Source organism: Barbus barbus, assembly GCF_936440315.1.
Source record: "Barbus barbus genome assembly, chromosome: 46".
Lineage (NCBI taxonomy): Eukaryota > Metazoa > Chordata > Actinopteri > Cypriniformes > Cyprinidae > Barbus > Barbus barbus.
In genome coordinates, this window is record NC_136724.1 from 12492620 (window position 1) to 12511397 (window position 18778).

General features: G+C 38.9%; 1 protein-coding gene across 6 annotated transcripts in view; it reads left to right on the plus strand.

Annotated features, from left to right (window-relative positions):
* LOC306865258 (protein AF-10-like) overlaps positions 1-10176 on the plus strand; it is a 49314-nt gene extending 39138 nt beyond the window's left edge. Inside the window, exons 12-20 of one of the 6 annotated variants that reach the window (XM_079409765.1) lie at positions 381-453; positions 1967-2139; positions 4552-4743; positions 5015-5088; positions 5397-5728; positions 6448-6471; positions 6793-6883; positions 7350-7550; positions 8490-10176. In XM_079409765.1, the coding sequence (XP_079265891.1) occupies positions 381-453; positions 1967-2139; positions 4552-4743; positions 5015-5088; positions 5397-5728; positions 6448-6471; positions 6793-6883; positions 7350-7550; positions 8490-8537 (1208 nt within the window). In that variant the 3' untranslated portion in view covers positions 8538-10176. Of the gene's footprint in view, positions 1-380; positions 454-1966; positions 2140-4551; positions 4744-5014; positions 5089-5396; positions 5729-6447; positions 6472-6792; positions 6884-7343; positions 7551-8489 lie in introns of all 6 variants that reach the window. The other 5 variants (XM_079409769.1, XM_079409768.1, XM_079409767.1 and 2 more) reach the window with 5 other exon arrangements.
* Positions 10177-18778: the final 8602 nt, after the last annotated feature.

The window sequence follows — 18778 nt, forward strand, 5'->3', positions numbered from 1 at the left end:
GGAGGAAAAAAAAGAGAGAGAAAGGAGGGGGTTGTGCTTGGCGAGGCGCATATGTGATTCATTACTTTCACTGCAGAAAATGAAAAGCAGTGTCTGGCATGGGGCCTGCAGGCAGGGTGATGGGAGCCGCCACGGGGAAGAAAGAGCTGGAGGGAGGGGGAGAGAGAGAGAGGCGACTCAGTGACACACTTAGTGGTGTCAGTGTGCAAGCTGAGCCACCAGAGAAACCACTCTGCCGCCCCTAGATGGATTTCTGTGAGGAAGATCTGATGGATACTAGGCTCACTTTGGATCGAGCCCGTCCCTGTATTTCCCAGACTCCTCTAACGCCCACATCTTCACTCTGGCTCCTTATCGACTGCTCTCTGTTTACCTTTCAGATCAGGAGCTTGGAGACGGAGCTCTCGGCTTCTCCAGAAGAGGAAACTCACCAAAGACAAACCTCTCCCCTCGGTAAGTCCTATTTACATTCCAGAGCTAGACTTCCCCTCCTCCAGGCTCTGAGACTTCGCTCGCTCGCCCTCCCTCCCTCCCCCACAGAACACACTCATTCCCTCACTCCGTTTCCTCCCTTGCGCACTCGCCTTCCGAACAGCAGGCATTTTGAGCACTCAGCTGTTGTCCATATCGCAGTTACAAACCGGCTTCAGAGTTCGACGTGGCGGCGATGTCTTCGAACGCAAAAAGAAACATTGCATTCGTTTTCTGTAACCTGAGTTGTGGCCTTTTTTGTGCTGTGAATGAGGATATAAAACGGATTTATATGGAAGCATATATATATATATATATATATACTGCACAAAAATTCCTCCGGGATATAATATGTTTGGTTGAAAAGGTATGTTGATTTGATTTTGATTGTTTTGTTATTTAAGAAGTGGGTTTATTTGGTGTACTTTCATTGCTGCTTTAGTATATTTAATGTATGGATATTAGTATCAATATAAAAATATTTTTCAAACGCTATATTTGACTTTTTAGATCAGTTTCGTCCTTTTTTTTTTAGTCAAAATGTCAGTTTGAGATATGCATTTAGCACAATATCGCAGTTTGTGTGTTTGTTTGTATGGCAGCATTTTCAATACTAAAGGTACAAGAAACCGTTCACACTAAACGGGTTTTTGCATTCCAAAGTGTTGCTTTTTGATTGTTTTTCTATGTAAACGTGCTAGATGAATGTGTTCATCTGCTGAGCTCACATTTTGCATCTTTTACAGCGTCTCGCACATGACAACTCTTAAAAAAAAAATAAATAAAAAAAAAAAAAAGTTAACTCTTATAACAAAAAAAACATGCCTTTTTTTGAATTCCATTGCCAGGCGACTCATGTTTTTAAATGAAAAAAAAACACATTCTTTGTGAATGGGCCTTAAAAGTGTGCCAAATGTCCATGAATCTCATTCAGAAGAGTTCTGTACCAGCGTCAGATTAATTACGAATATCTGTATGTGCCGTTTCTGTGATCTGCACCGGAGCAGCCATGCAGGGTGATTTGGCTTCACAGTCCTGTGCTGGAGATTTATTGCCTTGTGGAGCAGATCTCAGCCCAGCCGTAATTACCCCAGAGATAGATTCACGGTCGCCGAGAGCCCTGATGTAGAGCCCAGGGTTGGATGCATTCATAATAACACAGATCGTTGTCTGTCCAAACAAGAGTGTACTGAGATTTATGGTGTCAGAGAGGCAGGCCCAGGCTCTCTCACTTGGATGAGCTGTGAACTCTGTTTGGCTTTACTGAGCAGCGCGTCTGCCTCTGAAGGCAGGACGCCAGACCAGGAGTTCAACTGTGTTGTTAATATAGTCACAGCCTAGTGTGTATTTATAAGTGAAAGCTGATTATTTATGAATTAAATGTACTAATGTGAACAGATCTGACATGCATTTCCATTTTAATTTCATGTCAATGAATTTTGATGAGCTTGTGTGTGTATATACATCTCACTTGTTTTTCTATAAATGACTTTAGGTCTCCGTTAAGTGGGCTTCATATCCGGTATGACTCATCGGGACCGCTTGTTCCTGGGCTCGGATCTGGTTCGGATACATTGCCCCCGGTGGCTACCAGCATCGATCAGCTGCTGGACCGGCAATGGAACGAAGGACAGCAGTTCCTTCTACAACAGGGCTCACAAGGAGATGGTGAGAGGCTTTCTTACCCGGATATAATGATGCATGTTGCTTCTGTATACAATTACATTAAACCAAGTTTGGTTATGTGTTGTGTTGTGTGGTTGTCATTGCGCTGGTCTTGCTGGGGATGTTGTTGAGTCATAGGATCCTGTCAGTTCTAATGGTGGCTGATGCTACTGTTGTGTTTCTGAACATAAGCCTGCACTAGTGTTAATTTTGGCACCTATGTTTTTAAATAAGTCCTGTCAAATGTCTTTATTAGCTTTTATAACATAGTCAAACTTAACTTGCTTTTTGTTAGTCAAGTTTTAGTTGACAAAGTCTGGGTACTTAAGTCTAGTTTGAGTCAGTCAGAACTGTAGATATTTTAGTCACATTCGGTTATGAGGCACAATAATGGTTAAATTGATAATCATGATTATTTTGCTCAATTTTAATCACTGTTATTAATAATTATTGTCATTTGAGAAAATTGCATTACACAGGAAAGGAAGAAGTTGTTTGTGCCTTCCAATAGATGGATTGGAATGGAAAAAAAATTGTTTTTAAACTACATTCAAATAATTTTTTCAACAATATTGCATGCTGATATAGTTACAGTTATTGTTTGATTAAGTAGTCTTTTTATCACCATGTTGTCTTACTCTTAGATATTTTTTGTCATGGTTTTCATTATACAAAATCAACACAAGGCCCCATGGGTGTTTTTTATCAGCTAATGAAGGTGCTGGTGGTGTTAGTGGTGCATGCTTAGGACAATGCTTGCTTGAGTATAAAACTTTGCCAAACTCATCCACGAAATGGAGTGCTGCAGCCCTGACGGCAAAACCCGGAAGTCTAATTCTCCTTAGGTTCCCTCAAGAATTTCCTAGGAGTTTCTATAATGCTTTTTTTTTTAATTTATGAGTAAAACAAGGTCTGTGGTAAATATAAAATGCTGATATTTGTATGTTTTGCTCTACAGTGTAAATTACACAACACCTTCAAAATTCACATTTTCAGTATGGGTATGTTTAAGTAACTACTTAGGTTTGGATTGTGAGTGAATGCACTGTTATACAACAAAATGGCCAAGTATCATCAAGTTATACAGAACTTATTTTACTCATAAATTGAAAAACCCAGTGGGAAAATATCAAGGGAATACATGGTGGATTAGACTTCCAGGTTTTGCGCTCTGTGAGACAGACAAGAATTATACATTAAATCATGTGGCTTGTTGTGAAGGCAAGTGCTTCTGGGGTTTTTGAAAGTGATATGAGACTTAGAATTTTCACCTGATAAAAGGAGCCAAACCCCCCCACCCCCACCCGGTGATCTTGCATTAAACGAAAAAGCAAAGCCAAATTTAGAGACCAAAATGAGACTTGAAAGTTGACACTTTTGACCTGGGACAGTAAATAACCACCCAGAAGACCTTAGCAACCACATAGCAACATGCTAAAACCCACTCAGAACAACTTAGTAACCATATAGCAATGTCCTGGAAACCCACTTGACACACCCTAGCGTCATTGTGATGACTTTTAATTTGCATGTAAAATCAATTAATTCCTGTTATAACAATTTCATAGTCTAGCTGAGAGGGTTTACAGATTTGCTAAAGAAGGTTGTAGAGATATCAAAAGGCATTTTAAATGAATTTCTCATTAGTATGCTAAAAGCCTTTATGGTCATTAAAAACTGGCTACATTTAAATTCAGTCTAATTTGTCAATTTTTATCTCCGGGTACATAGTGATAAACCTTGGTCTGTGGCTTTCACTGAAAATATTTTATTTAAAGTAAAAAATAATTGCATCATAAACCTTATTTGACTGCATGTCAATCAAATAATATGCCGGTTTGAAGCCTGTAATTAAATTCATCCCTGTAATGTGGGTAATTGATGCATTGGTTAATACCACAGTAATTATGAGCTTCATTACCTGTATTTTGTCTGTGTGTAACTTGTGTAGTTTCACGATCCGCTAAGTAGAAGTAGTAGCGAATCTTGCAGTAGCAGCAGGTCGGTTTGTAGTGTCACAATTGTGTGAATGAGCAGCAGCTGTTTCTGTTATGATAGAGGCTCTTCTGGCGACGGGGGGAAGTCTGACAAACGCAGAGAGAAGGAAGCGGTAGGACGGTTGTGTTTCTGTTCACCACTGAAATGAGACCAGTTGTGCGGTTTTGCTGACACTGCATCTGGTTTGCATTTGGCTTGGGGTTGCTGGCCCCCGATCAGTGCCGTGTGATCCTCCGAGACCGGAAGTCTGTTGTTGTAGTTTTTTCTGGAGGTCTTGAACCACATGTGTGCCAGTGTAGTTTTCGGGCTTGTGGTATTGGGTTCGCTGCTTCATCTCGGTGGTTTTTAACCACTTGTATTTTGTTGTCAAATCTTGATGCGTATATTTTGTGTGTGTGTGTGCGCTTTTATGTCCAGTTCTGGGAATGCTGAAGTCCCTGCACCAGCTGCAGGTGGAAAACCGGCGACTGGAGGAACAAATCCGAACTCTCACCATGAAGAAGGAACGACTGCAGCTCTTGAGCGCTCAGCTCTCTGTGCCTTTCACCCCCGCGAGCACCACGGCCACCACTGCCTCCTCTCCTCTGTACCCCAGCAACACTCACGCAGGTTAGACACATGCGCTACCTTCTGCCTTTCGTGTACCCGTACAGTTTTCACACACTCCATCTGGACCGTTACAGTCTAATCCCACCCCAAACACCCCCCCACCCCAATCCACATATTCACACACACACACACACACGAGCCCACCTCTCACCCCCCGTCAGACCCCCTTCCTCCCCCTCTGTTCTGCTCACGGAGCCTCCTCTCCCAGCTCAACTCTAGCTAATCTGGTCTCCGCATTCATGTCAAGTTGCAAAATCTCTCTCTCCTCCAGACATGCTGCACAGCAAGAGCATTCAGCTAGGCAGCAGTGTTTTAACAGAGTCCTCTCAACCCTTGCCCACTCAGGTAACTTCCTCTACCCCTGCTCTGCAGATGCCATCTGCTGGGACTGAGCACCTCTTTAGTTGAGTCAAGTGTTATATTATGTATATCTGTACATAGTTGAGTGTGTGGCAGTGATGTGATGGTGTAGTACGTAATTGCATCGTAATGACAGATTCATGGGATAATTGGTGGCTGTGTGATGCATAAATCTGATTGTAATGATGCTATTTGGTTGGACAGGTACAGGAGGCGCCTCTCTCACGTTGACCTCTCTTTTCTCTCTCTCTCTCACGCTCTTGTGCTTTCTATATTCTTTCTCTTTCTTTCAGGATCCCCTGTCTGGTGGCCATAGTAGCGGAAGTAGCACGTCCTCTCTCTCCACCCCTCCGTCTGCGGCCCACAATCCCCCCCAGCAACAGGTGAACGGAGTCGGCATGGCCGGGGTGGCCGTCCAGCCTGGCAATGCCAACTCGACCCTCCCTGCCATAGCCGGGGTGACGGGTCTGATGGGTGCTCTGCAGGGGAACCACCTGGCCATCGTGGGCGCCCTAAACAGAGTCATCCAAACCTCCCCCAACCTGGCCCAGAATAGCAGCCCCTTGCCCCATCCCTCAGCAGCTACCAGCGCATGCCTGCCCATGTCCAACAATCTCAGTAACAGGTACAAACTAGCACTCGCCACTTTGCACTGAGAGTCCTTTTTGTTAAGTAGTACTTTTGATTACTTTAAGGATCCATATTTCAGGGTTATAAGCATGGGTGGTGGGGTGGTGGGGGGGGGGTGCTGATGAAATAGGTAAATCTCACGAAAACAGGCAGGAAATTTCCCAGGTCATATTTTACCCCCAGAGCAAAAGAGAACTACAATGTGTTATGCTTTTTATGTTACCAAAAGAAAAAAAAGGTAATTGAGATTTTTTTTTTTATCTCACAATTCTGACTTTTTTCTCAGAATTGCGAGTTTATATATTTTATTATACACAATTGCGAGTTTTATATATTTTAATATAAAATGTAATTTATATTAAAGCAACATTTTCAGCAGCCATTACTCCAGTCTTCTCATTTCTTGTTAAAAACAGTTTTGCTGCTTAAACTTTTTTAAACTTTTTAATATTTTATGCTTTTTTTCTTTTTTTATATATATATATATATATATATATATATATATATATATATATTAGTGTATTTATATATTGCACTTTTTATTTTAATTAAACTTTTTATTTAATTTATTATTTTTATTTTATTTGGGGGTGAATTGTGACTTGGACATGTTCGTTAGATTCGTCCATACTACTTGGCATTGTGTGCTGCATTCATATTTTCTTCATCTTTTATGCTTCCCGATCTCTCTTTTGCTTGCACTTTGGAATGCAGCAGCTTGACAACTGCAAAAACCAGGTGAGGATTGGCTTGCTTAGCCTTTTTCTTTCTCACTTGCTCATTTTGTTTGTCTGCCTGTGGGTCTTGCGCCTGTACGTCTGCCTCTGAAACAGAATTGTGTACTTAAGATTGAACCGCTGATGTTTTCTAAGCAAGGTCCAGCTTAAACAGCCCTCCTTTAGTCAAAAACAAGACCATTAGCTATGATAACAGTCTCTTTACTTTAGCATACAGAGGGGTTTTATTTCATGTGTAATACTTTTCTGCGGCCATGGCCAATTAGTTTTTGAAATGATGAAAATTTAGTTTGCTTATGAAGGTTTATGCATGTGTTTGCAGTGCGGCAAGGCTTTTCAACGATCAGCACAGACAGATCCTCCTCCATCAGCACCAACTTCAGCAGATTTTCAGCTCCCAGCAAGCCACACCGGTAAGAGGAGCACCAACATACACACTCCATTACACAGCCACAGAGTCTAGAGTCTTTTCACAATTGTTCATGTGACTTGTAACATGAAGAGAGTCCACACAGCAGCTTATTTTGGCCATGATCCTTGTTATTAGATTCTGTCTGAATGATATATAATGTAACATTTAGGGATGAATAAATCTGAAATAATACATTAATTCCAAGACCAAAACATATATGCGTGTTTGCTTACAAAACACCGTATCTTTTGGTGATTCGATGCCGCAAAACTCTCATACGTCACAATGGATTCTTCTTCAGAATTGTTTATTTTAGCATCCTGGCAGCTTGGAATTGCAATTTTGAGGAAATTCTTGCCACTATTCTGTGCAATATGCATCATACGGTCTGTGGGCAGTCTGTGGGTGTGCCGTCTTTGTCTAGACATCTCATCATACTCTGTTTGTCTGTCTGTGTTGAGCAACAGCAGCAGGCTCTGCTCTATCAGTTAATGCAACAACAGCAGCAGCAGCAGCAGCAGAATGACATACAGCTACAGCAACTGCCAATCAACAGCCTCCTGCCCGCCACACAGCCAGCCATCACTACAAACCCCTTCCTCGCCATGCACAACGACAGCAACACTCCTAAAACTGGAGTTAGTACTGCAACTATGAAACAGACAAAAGTATTAACTTATAATATTCATGGATCCATTTTGAAGCATTTTTATTTTAAGTGTGTATATAATTGTAGTAATTTTTTTTTTTTTTTTTTTAGTATTTTATGATTATTATTGGAAATGTATTACATTATTAAAATGCTATGACTATATATATATGATATTTACATATGTTTTGACTATATATATATGATATTTACATATATATGAAAACATATGTAAATATCATGTGTATGTAGATACATGTTAACATATGCATTATATTTTATTAATGTAATGCATTTACAATAGTAATTATAAGAAAATTAAATTATATAACATTTATAATTTTATATTATATTAATACAGTAATATAAATGTTCATGTTTTAATAATATTAATATTTTAATATTAATTTTATAATATGTGACCCTGGAGCACAAAACCAGTCTTAAGTCGCATGGGGATATTTGTAGCAATAGCCAAAAATACATTGTGTGCGTCAAAATTATAGATTTTTCTTTTATGACAAAAATCAGAAGGATATTAAGTAGAGATCATATTTCATGGAGATATTTTGTAAATTTCCTGCTGTAAATATATAAAAACTTAATTTTTGATATATGCATTGCTAAGGATTTAATTTGGACAACTTTAAAGGCGATTTTCTCAATATTTTGATTTTGAGAACCCTCAGATTCCAGATTTTCTAATAGTTGTATCTCGGCCAAATATTGTCCTATCACACCATACATCAATGGAAAGCTTATTTATAAATCTCAATTTCAAAAAATGGACCCTTATGACTGGTTTTGTGGTCCAGGGTCACATATAATATAAAGTATATTTGCATTATTATAATTATATATACTTATTTTTATTCTTGTATATTTTTATATTAATAAAATAGGTTTCTTGTCAAACTTTATATATCACTTATTGAAATTGTGCTTGTGTTTTATTCAGAGACTGGGGGAGAAGGCTGTGTCTGTGACAGGACAGGAGAAGACCTGATGTAGAAAACAACATTTTGGAGGAGTTCTGCCTTATGGATCCCTCTCATCTGCCCACCCCAAGAGGCTTGCAATCTGAGCAGCAAGACCAGAACATTCACCCACCGCACGAAACCCTCATCAGCACCAGCCTTCATATGTACACACACTTGCCAGTGTGATGCCCATCTGGCAGACAACATGCTGCACTGAGTTTGAGTAAATCACTTGCTGTAAACGCACTGGATCCCATGGGGGCCAAAAGACAGGCTCACACACATATGTGCACACGCACACATGGTCTCTCTCACCCTGCCAGTGTGCTGAAAATGACACGCTGGTGCGAGTCGCTGTTGGTGGAAAGCACAGACCGAAGTCTCGGATGGGGACTGTATGGAGATGGAGATGCCTCTGGAACAGTATCTGCTCACTGCTGTTACCTCTCTGTACCCCTTTAACAAGAAACACGTAACAATAAACTCAATTTGTCCGTCTGTGTATTTAAAGGCGTCAAATATTTCAAATCTGAAGCGATCAGACATTTGTGCACCATGAAGGCCTTCTCTGCATTCTGATCTTGAGCTTCCCCCGTGAGGAGGCGTCCCAAAGGTCCCCAAACTGTCTCACTGACCCTGCTGCACTCTTTGAAGAGCAACTACCTCTCAAGCCAGGACACACAGACCAGGCCCTAAACCCAAGTGCCTGGCCCCGATCTCCAAGCTCTCAGCGAGGGGCTGCGCGCTGGAGACGCTGCCAGTCTCTCTCTCTCTCTCCTTCCCTTTTTATTTTTTTCCTCCAGTCGATCCATTTTTTTTTTTTGTGAAATGATTTGATACCAATCGGCGTCGCTCAGGCAATACCAGTTCAGAGATTCCCAAAGATCTCTGCCTGTACAGTGACTACACTGAAAAAAACTGATTTCGAATGTTTGCGCTGCATTGATCATTTTTGAAGCCAACTTTCTATTATTCCTTTTTTATTTATTTGCATTTGTTGCATGTTGGGCGCAAGGTAATATATTCTAACGCTCAACTGGCAAAATGTTTTTATACTACTGTACAAAATTCTCAGCTCTTTTGAGTCTTGTAAACATTTTGATGAACATGTCTGGTATTTGAAGTTATAAAAAGAAAAAAAGCCTACTTGATGATTTTGTGGTCTTGTAAATACACCTGTTTTTCCCCCCTTTTCCTTTTGTTATGTAAATCTACAGATGCATATTGGATTAAGAATAAGCTGTCAGAATAAATAAGATTTAGTTTAGCACACTTTTACCTCTTTTTTTGTTGTAAATACATATTTGTGATTCACTTAGTGGTGTGAAGGACTGTTTCGAAGCACTGTCGGTGTGTTCAGATCTTTTCCAACAGGTTTTCCACTAGACTGGTGACTGGATAAAGTGTATTAATTTATTTTTGTATGTGCAGGGACTTTTTTTTTTTTGCACCGTTTATTGATGTGGTTTTATACGTTATAGATGTGGTATGTCCACGTTCTGATGTATCTGTACAGAAATTATGCAAAATCTCTAAAGTTTGTATTTAAAACATCAAAAGTGAAACCACACGAGTCCTGCTTCATATTAAGAAATTCTGAACACTGAGATTGTAGTGTTGCGCTTTTTTTCAGTGATTTAAATTAAAGTCTGTTTATTACAATTCGTGCATCTTGCAGTGCCTTTTTTATTTACATTTTTTTTTTTTAAGATTTACAATTAAAAATCCATCACCACAGTCAGGGTCCATAGTATGAAAATCACACCGCTCTGATGCATAAATTGAATGAAATGGATGTCAGTCATATCCATTTATCTTAAACTCTTTTCCTTCATCAACATTACACTACTTGTGCTGGAAATATCAGGTTGAATGCATCAGCCACATGCATATTTCTTCCATTATGAGCCAGGAAACGGACACTAAACTCCGTCACCCCCCCCCATATTTCTGCAGTCTGTCCTTGTGTTTGCTATTTGGTGAGTGGAACCCATTTCTCAGCATGACCCCCAGGGACCTGCCCACTGTCCCTGCCCAGCTCTGAGCGCTCCTGCTGTGGGAACAGCAGGCCCCTCTCTCCTCTCAGCTTCATCAAGCTGTCCACACTACTGACCACCCACTGACCCCTGACCCCTCCACCCCAGCCTGATATGCTCAAAGCGGCACGCACACAATGGGGCCAGTGACAGCATTCACGCATCTGAAAAATCTTCGCTTTATTTTAATCAGATGAAAGCATTCTTGGAAATTTGTAAAACGTTACATTTTGTGGGGCGCCGTCTCGCTTTTCCCAAGAATATAAATAAGGAACTCTTTTATGACCTAAACGTGAGTTCTTCAATAAGCCTCTAATAATATTTTTATTCCATTTGCACGGCAGTGATAAACCAAATATTTAGTTATTTAGTCCTTTCCCACCCAGTTAGTGATGGCTTTGTGTTAATGCCCTCTCAGAGAGCAGATGGGGTAATAGGAGGCCGAGGGCAGAGAGCCGCAGAAGCCCATGTGTCGCTCACTCTTTATCTACCAGGTGCACTGGAGGGGGTGATCCAGATAAAAAAATAAAACCCTGCTGAAGATCCTTAGGTATGACTCATTTTCACCCCTGCTGCCTGTAAGGAATGGATGCAGCTTACAGGTAAGGTAACAAAAGCTGCTAACTGACAGAGCTGGAAGGGAGGTGACTGATTTATGGTTCTTTTCTTTCTCATTCTCGCCACAGCCCCGAATGGCCGTGTCAAATTGAAATGTAGGAATATTATTAGACCACAATGAAAAGGTGTGTTTTGAGCTGCGGCCTGCTAATTAATTATGCCATTAAAGACGCCGTGTCTTTAAAAACGTGGGGGAGGCAGAGACAGGTTTTATTATGTTCACCTTTAATTTACTGATAATTACTCATAGGATGAGACAAATATTTGAAAAAACTGAAATCTTACCGTGCTTTATTTCAGTTCACTGCTGTCTCTTCTTTATTTTAAGGTTTCCAATACATTCGCTTTCTGTACTCATCTGTACCTAAATGTTAAAAGGCATTTGTGAAAAGGCATATATATTTGTGTGTAATGTGATCAATAATTACGTAACTATATACTATGGAAAATAAATAAAGTGTAGTGTTTGAAATAAAAAATGCATACATTATTTAGTGGGATTATTAGCAGGAGATATGTGTTTGGTTGCTGATTTATTTGCATGTTTTCTAATGTTCTAGTTCGTTTGTAGTTTATTTCATTTACATGGTATATCTCAAACAACAAATGGCAAAAGGACTCATTAGGAGAAGAATGAAAACAGAAAAATATGACAGGAAAAACAAACCGTAGAAGCATAAATAAATTGTATATCAAAAGTACAATTGCAATTGATAAACTTATACAATAATAACAGCAACAATTCCTTTGTCACATTCCTCTTTTTGGTTCTTCATCAAAATCCAGTTGTCATTTCATCCATATTTATGCTGACAAACTGAATAGGATTAAAAGCCCAATCAAACATCCTTCCAGATGAAAGCCACATGATTGTTCTATTACTACTATTAAATCAGTCCCAGCAAATATTCTGTTCACTGCTCTTATAATCAGCATCTAATGCATCACACTGTCCACTTTCTTTCTTTCTTTCTCTCTCTCTCTCTTCTCCCCACCCACCTTTATTTCTCCTCCCTGTTTGGTTCATGCTGATGATTTCCAGCTGCTCAGGCACCATTCTGTTACATCTGCTTCTGCTTTAGTAATTAATAGCTCACTTTCCTCTCCCAGTCAGATTGAGAGACTGATCCCCCTCCACCCCTCCACCCCTCCACCCTCTCACATACACTCTTCTCTCTCCTGCCTTATCAGACCTGTCAATCACGTCCGGGCTGTTTAAACATGCCTCTGCCACCCCCCTCCTCTTGCTTGCTTTCTCACTTGCTCTCTATTTTTCTCCACCGCTTGCTTTCTCTCTCTCTCTCTCTCTTTTCTCTTGCTTGTTTTATGCTCTATCTTTCTCCACTTCTTAGCTGCACCCCTCCTCCTCCTCTGGGTTTATTCATTCACATCTTGGGAGTTTGGACACACCCCCTCTTCAGTCCCATCCCCCTTGTTTCCAGCTGAACTCCTGTCCAACATCAACGGTTTCAATCAGTCTGCCAGAGGCCTATTGGGACACCAGCTCTGACTCTCCTGGGAAGCCAATAAAGGGCCCCTTCCGTCCATTTGAGTGCCTGAACAAAAATATTAGTTTGTTTAGAAATAATTGTTTTATACTTAAATAAATAAGCTAAATATTGCGTGCTGTGTGTTTAGTGATTAAAATGTGCATTAATTGTTTGGTGGGATTATTAGCAGAAGATTTGTTTATTCATTTTCCAATTTGGTTTAGTGTTTGTTTGATTGACAGGGAAGATCTCAAACAATAAACAACAAAAGCACTCATATTAGGAAAAAATGAAAACAGAAAAAAATGACTAAAAAACAAAAGAGTATTGATACAATTGTGATTATATAAGAAAACTTAAAGAAAGAAATCTTGATCAAACTGTAAATTATTTTCAAATGATTTTTTTCTACTAAAAATGTTGTTACATATCTTGTTTTAGTGTTTGAAAAAATATAAATAATAATATAGACAAAATTATAAATATAATTGTGATCTACTAAATCACAAAGCTTGGAGGAGAAAAATCTTGATCATATCTTTGATTCATAAATTATTTTCATATCAATTTTAGTGTGTTATTGAAAAATGTTACACATCTTGTTTCAGTGTTTGTAAAAAGTATAAATATTACAGGAAAAAAATATGAATACAAGTGTGATTTCTTAAATTACAAAGCTTAGAGGAGAAAAATCTTTATCATATTTTTTATTAATAAATTATTTAAAAAAATAATGTTAATAACAATGTTATAGTTTTTTCAGTGTTTGTAAGAAAAGTATAAATAATAGATAAAAATATGAATAAAATTGTGATTTATTAAATCGCAGCTTAAAGGAGAAAAATCTTTATATTTTCGGTTCATCAATTATTTTCTAATTATTTTTTATCAGTGTGTCACTAAAAATGTTATACATCTTGTTTCAGTGTTTGTAAAAAGTATAAATAATAATATGAATATACTGATTTATTAAATCACACAGCTTAGAGGAGAAAAATCTTTTTCATATCTTTGATTGGTAAATGATTTTGAAACAATTTATAATTATTTCTTGTCTATCAGGCTTCAGAGTTGCTCAGGGCCGTGTTCACATTCTGAATTCCTCCTGTTTGGTTTCAAGCTCTTCGGTCAGCTCGAGGGGCCCCATCTTACACTCTCCACCTCCTCTCCGTCCTTACAGTATGTGTCCTCCCCCGCCATTGAGAGAGATTAGCGGGGCAGGGTACAGGGACTACAGTCCTGAGCCTCCCCCAAACTCATCACTGCCTCCCTCCCACTGCTCCTGCCATGGACCCCCACAGGTTTCACTCCTGTTGGATAATGGTCCCAGTGTGGCCCGGTGGGACTCAGACACATCTTTCTTCATACGTAGACAAGCTTATTCTTCTTCCGAAGTAACGCCACCCCCCACCCCTTAAACCCCTAAACCGACGGGACCAAGAAATACACACTAAGTTTAGAGCAACTGCATGAGAACCAATACTGAAGAAGACATGCCAAATTATTTGTTCTCATACAGGCTTGTGATATTATCAGAAAGTGTGTTTACAATAAAAAAAGCTGTTACACATTTTGCAACTCTTTTTTTTTTGCATTGTATGTTACAAACTATATCCCATATTTATCTGCTACAAATCAAAGCAGTAAACTGTGTAAATTAGTGTAAAATACAAAACAAATGCTGCCATTACAGCTACTTCACTATAGGAGTGGGCTGTAATGCAATAGAAAACAGACCTTTTAATTTGTATTAGAATTTAATCTACTTGTTCATATTTTCTTCATAAACAACCCCACCTCATTTTAATTCATAAACACAAAAAAATAGGAAACTCTAAAAACATAATATACAGAATATGTGTGTGTGTGTGTGTGTTAAATGTAAATGGTCCTGAATAGGCCTATACACACTGCCATTTTGTACACTGGACAGTTTTACAACCTTCTCGGTCTGGTCAGGCATTATATTTCTAGTGTTTTAACATGCAATCAAATACATAAAACCCCTAACCCTCTATGAAAGTGATTTTACCTCTGTAGCTAATTTGTAATTGGTTAAACTGAGGTGTTTCCTGTAAATAATTAGTGTTAATTTTCAATAATTAGTATTCAAATAAAGTGTTCATTTTCATTTCAAACCAAAAGAACAGCTGTATTTCTTACAAATAAAATACAACAAGATCAATGCGAATAGAGTAAAAAAATGAATATAAATATAATTTGATCCGTTCTGTAAAGTGACCATTTGAATCTCCGCGGTGGTTTAGTTCCATGCGGTTGGAGGCAGAGTGAGTGCGGAGGGAACTGACCTCTGCATGGGGGAGAGAGGGGGGACTGAGCCCCTGCGTGACATTAATCTGCCCTGTCACCCTGTCTCTGGGATCTGCACAGGAGCATACGGCACAGGAAGCATGTCCTAACTGGAAGTAAATCGCTCTAATCAATAATGTCACATAGTGCTTTTTCATTTTGTGGAGCGAGGCTGCACATAAACACCTTTCCATCATATCCATAAACACAAACGTGTATTTCCATTCACAATTCGCTTAATTCTCCCCGGTTTTCATTCTGCCGGGGTCTGCTCGCTCGCATCGAGGCACACACACTCCTCCGGTCGTGCTCGGTAACAGCAGGCCTCTCAGCGGTGTGTGCTGATTTTCCCTGCCGCCTCTGACTGCCGCAGCCGGAGCTGAACAGCAGCGAGGAACAGGAGCTCAGCGAGCGCGCTAGAAAGCCTCCAAACGCACGCGGATACACTGATAATTATCCATAAATGTAGAAAATAATAACAAAATATGAACTTAATCTGTAAGGTATAATTAAAAAAAATACACGTGCATTTTGTTATGCATGCATTACTAAGGACATATAATAGGCTGAATAAATGGTTGTGTTATTTATGCTGGCCGTTAAAGCTGTTATAAGAACACTGTAGAATTGTCAGTAATTTTAAGGGGAAGAGAATGCAAAAATTCTACAGTAAAACATGTTAATTAGCCTACCTTTCACGGTAACATTAATGAATGCTATTTCAAAATACACTGTATGCATTTGTACAGTAAAAATGTGTAAATACGTTTTTAGATGTACAGTGTTTGAAGTAGACCTATCAATTACTGGGAAGCTGGAGGATGAACTTGCATTTGATCCTTTTTTAGTGTGTTGATGGTGTTATGTAGGTATTTGCTCTAATGTTGTTATTAGGCAACAGTTGCTGGAAAGGCCAAGTTTGAGATATTATGTCATCATGAGGTTTTCCATTGTGCACGTGAGATATCTTCATGATGACTTACAGATTTTTATAAGATGCTATATTGACAATATACGATTTAATGACATAATGCCTAGGATTTGTAATAGTCAACAAAACACCATGCTGTAATGTTTGTAGCATTGTAACTCTTATTTTACAGTAACGTTGCGTTTTTTGTTGTTGTAAATTTAACAGCAATAACATTAAAATGAAAGTGTAGGTTTGCCCGTCAAACAAACAAATACAATATACAAATATTATACGAGTTAATGAATACAAAATATTCTTGTTTTGTTGTATTCTTCCTTTTACTTAAAAATACATTTAGTAGTAGGCTATATGTAAAGAAAAATAAAATAAAACAAGGAAAATCATTTTAATGCAAATCAGCCTCTTAACACAGATAAACTATAATTCCAGGCAACTTGATAAATGTGACAGACTACAGTGTCGAAACATCATGTATTAATAGGGGTAAAAATAGATATCAGTTCATTATCTGAGCAGCCCCCATCATAATTAATAAAATAGTCAGAAGGCGGTGGGGGTGTAGGCTACTTTAAATTAGACTTATTCCCTATAATGTCTCAGAGAACGAGTAAACTGCATATAATTTCTTGATACAAGATGAGCTATTCATTTTGTTCTGGGTCAGGAGAGACATGCAGTGATAGGCTCACCTGCCGCAAGCTTGTTAATTATGGAAATGTGAGTTAGAATCAGCTGTCACTATTATCCTGTGGAGCCACTCTCACGAGGGAGCGATGTGTGTGTGTGTGTGTGTGTGTGTGTGTGTGTGTGTGAGTAAGCAGGCTCTTTCATTTTAAGCCGTGCAGCGAACATGCATGTCATGGACAGGGGCTGCTTTGGGCCACTGCACATCTCAGGAGACTTCATTACTTATTCAACCCTTTAACTCAGAGACAAGCCCGTTCGCTTTATGTGGCCGGTAACCCCAGAAAAAGACCATTACAGGTTACCTGAGTAGGCCTATATGCAGAATAGAGATGGAACCAGCGACAGAAAGATTCGGAGCATTTAATAACGAGAACATCGGCAGAACTGACGCTAATTTTGTAGGGAACGCCGAAAGAAGCGTGTATGTATGCAGAAACAACCAGAGGTGCATCTGCCAGCTCATGCTGATTTTATACGGTAAAGTTGAAGTCTGGGCACAGAATTGACATGTAAAACTGAAATAAATTAATTAATAAATTATATATTATATGATTAAAAATATAAATATTTAATTTAATAATTTGTATATGGAATATATAAATTATTAAATTAAAGAAATATATATAAAATACAATTACATTATAAATGATTAGATTATTAATTATTAAAATATAAAAATGTAATTTAAATAAAAGTGAAATAGCCTACATAAAATTGTTAGACTTGATCAGATCGCGTTGAATGTTGTTATTTTAAATTGTGTAGGGATCTGATATTCTGCGTAGCTACATGCCATATTTAATTTTTCACGAATAAAACCGAGGCTGCGAGGGATAGGCTACACTTAAACTCCCATATCAAGTCAAAATATATCTTCTGATTAGCTGGATGATCGACAGACAGGTATGGCGTCTGCCTCGAGTAGGGTACGTAAGTTTGAACACATTAAATAAACATATTAATAAACATATTAGTCAATGGAGTCAACGCAAAATCCCCACGGCTACAGAAAAATAAACGCGCGCGCTGTGTGTGTGTGTGTGTGTGTGTGTGTGAAGGATGGGGTCGACTAAATGCCTCCAGTGTGTTCCGCTTGTGAAATGTTATGCCTTTAAAACAATGCTATGTATTTTGAGGATGTACATTTTACTGGCGTTTTTACGAGAAGCATAAATAGGCTACAGATGGTTATATTAACAAACTTTCTAATATTGCATTACTATATTAAACGTTGCGCCTGATTAAACGGCACAACAGAGGAACCTTTCAAGTCTTCTATCCTGCCTCTTATAATCTGGATCAGTTTGAGGGAGCACATATTTGCAACATAACTTTAGAGAGATTCTTTCAGTGTCTAAAACATTGTTATTCAGATATATCAGACAAGGGTATACTATGCACCTTATATGACAACTATACTCTGTTATTGTAAACCCCTGTAAATTCCACAGCATTTTCCATTTAAAACATGGTCATCCTAAGGCTGACATATAAAAAGGATGAGGTCATCGTATGCCAGGTGTGCATTTATCAATGTAATCTATGAGTGCAGAGACCTCCCACAAACTCACTGGCCCTCTTATAGGCCACTTGAAAGAAGCAAAGAAATCAAGTTTTTACCACAGTATGACATAAATAAATATAAAAACATGCACACAAATCAGAATCTAAACCCTTAAGCCTCCAGAGTCCACTACATCTTTTCTCAATATATGATAAAAAAAGGAGTTTGGCTGCCTTTTAGTTCTTTGGCAATAGACATCTGTTGAGCCACATGGCCAGTATTTTGCAGAGTGGAGGACACTTGTTTTGAAGGATTAGCTGACTAAGACATTCTCTGAATCCTCCGTGGCTAGCCATGTTTTATTGTTATTGGTTTTGGGCATGATAGGAAAGTTTGTAACTACAGGTGTTGGACACATGAGAGACAGGGACCAAATCAAGACCAAGACAAAAGATAACAAAATGTGTTTTATGTCCTTCAGGATGTGAATGGTTTGGATGCTTTTAGATTCGCTGGGAGAGAAACTGTGCTTAAGGTTAAGGGAGAGGGGCCGTTTGAACACTGGCAGCTACACAACACCCACAATTAGTGGTGTTTGCTGTGCTTTGTCTGCATCAAGCTGCAGCACAGGACACATAATGGCCACCGTCAGGCCGGGGAGAGGGATGGAGAGAAAGAACTGCTGCTT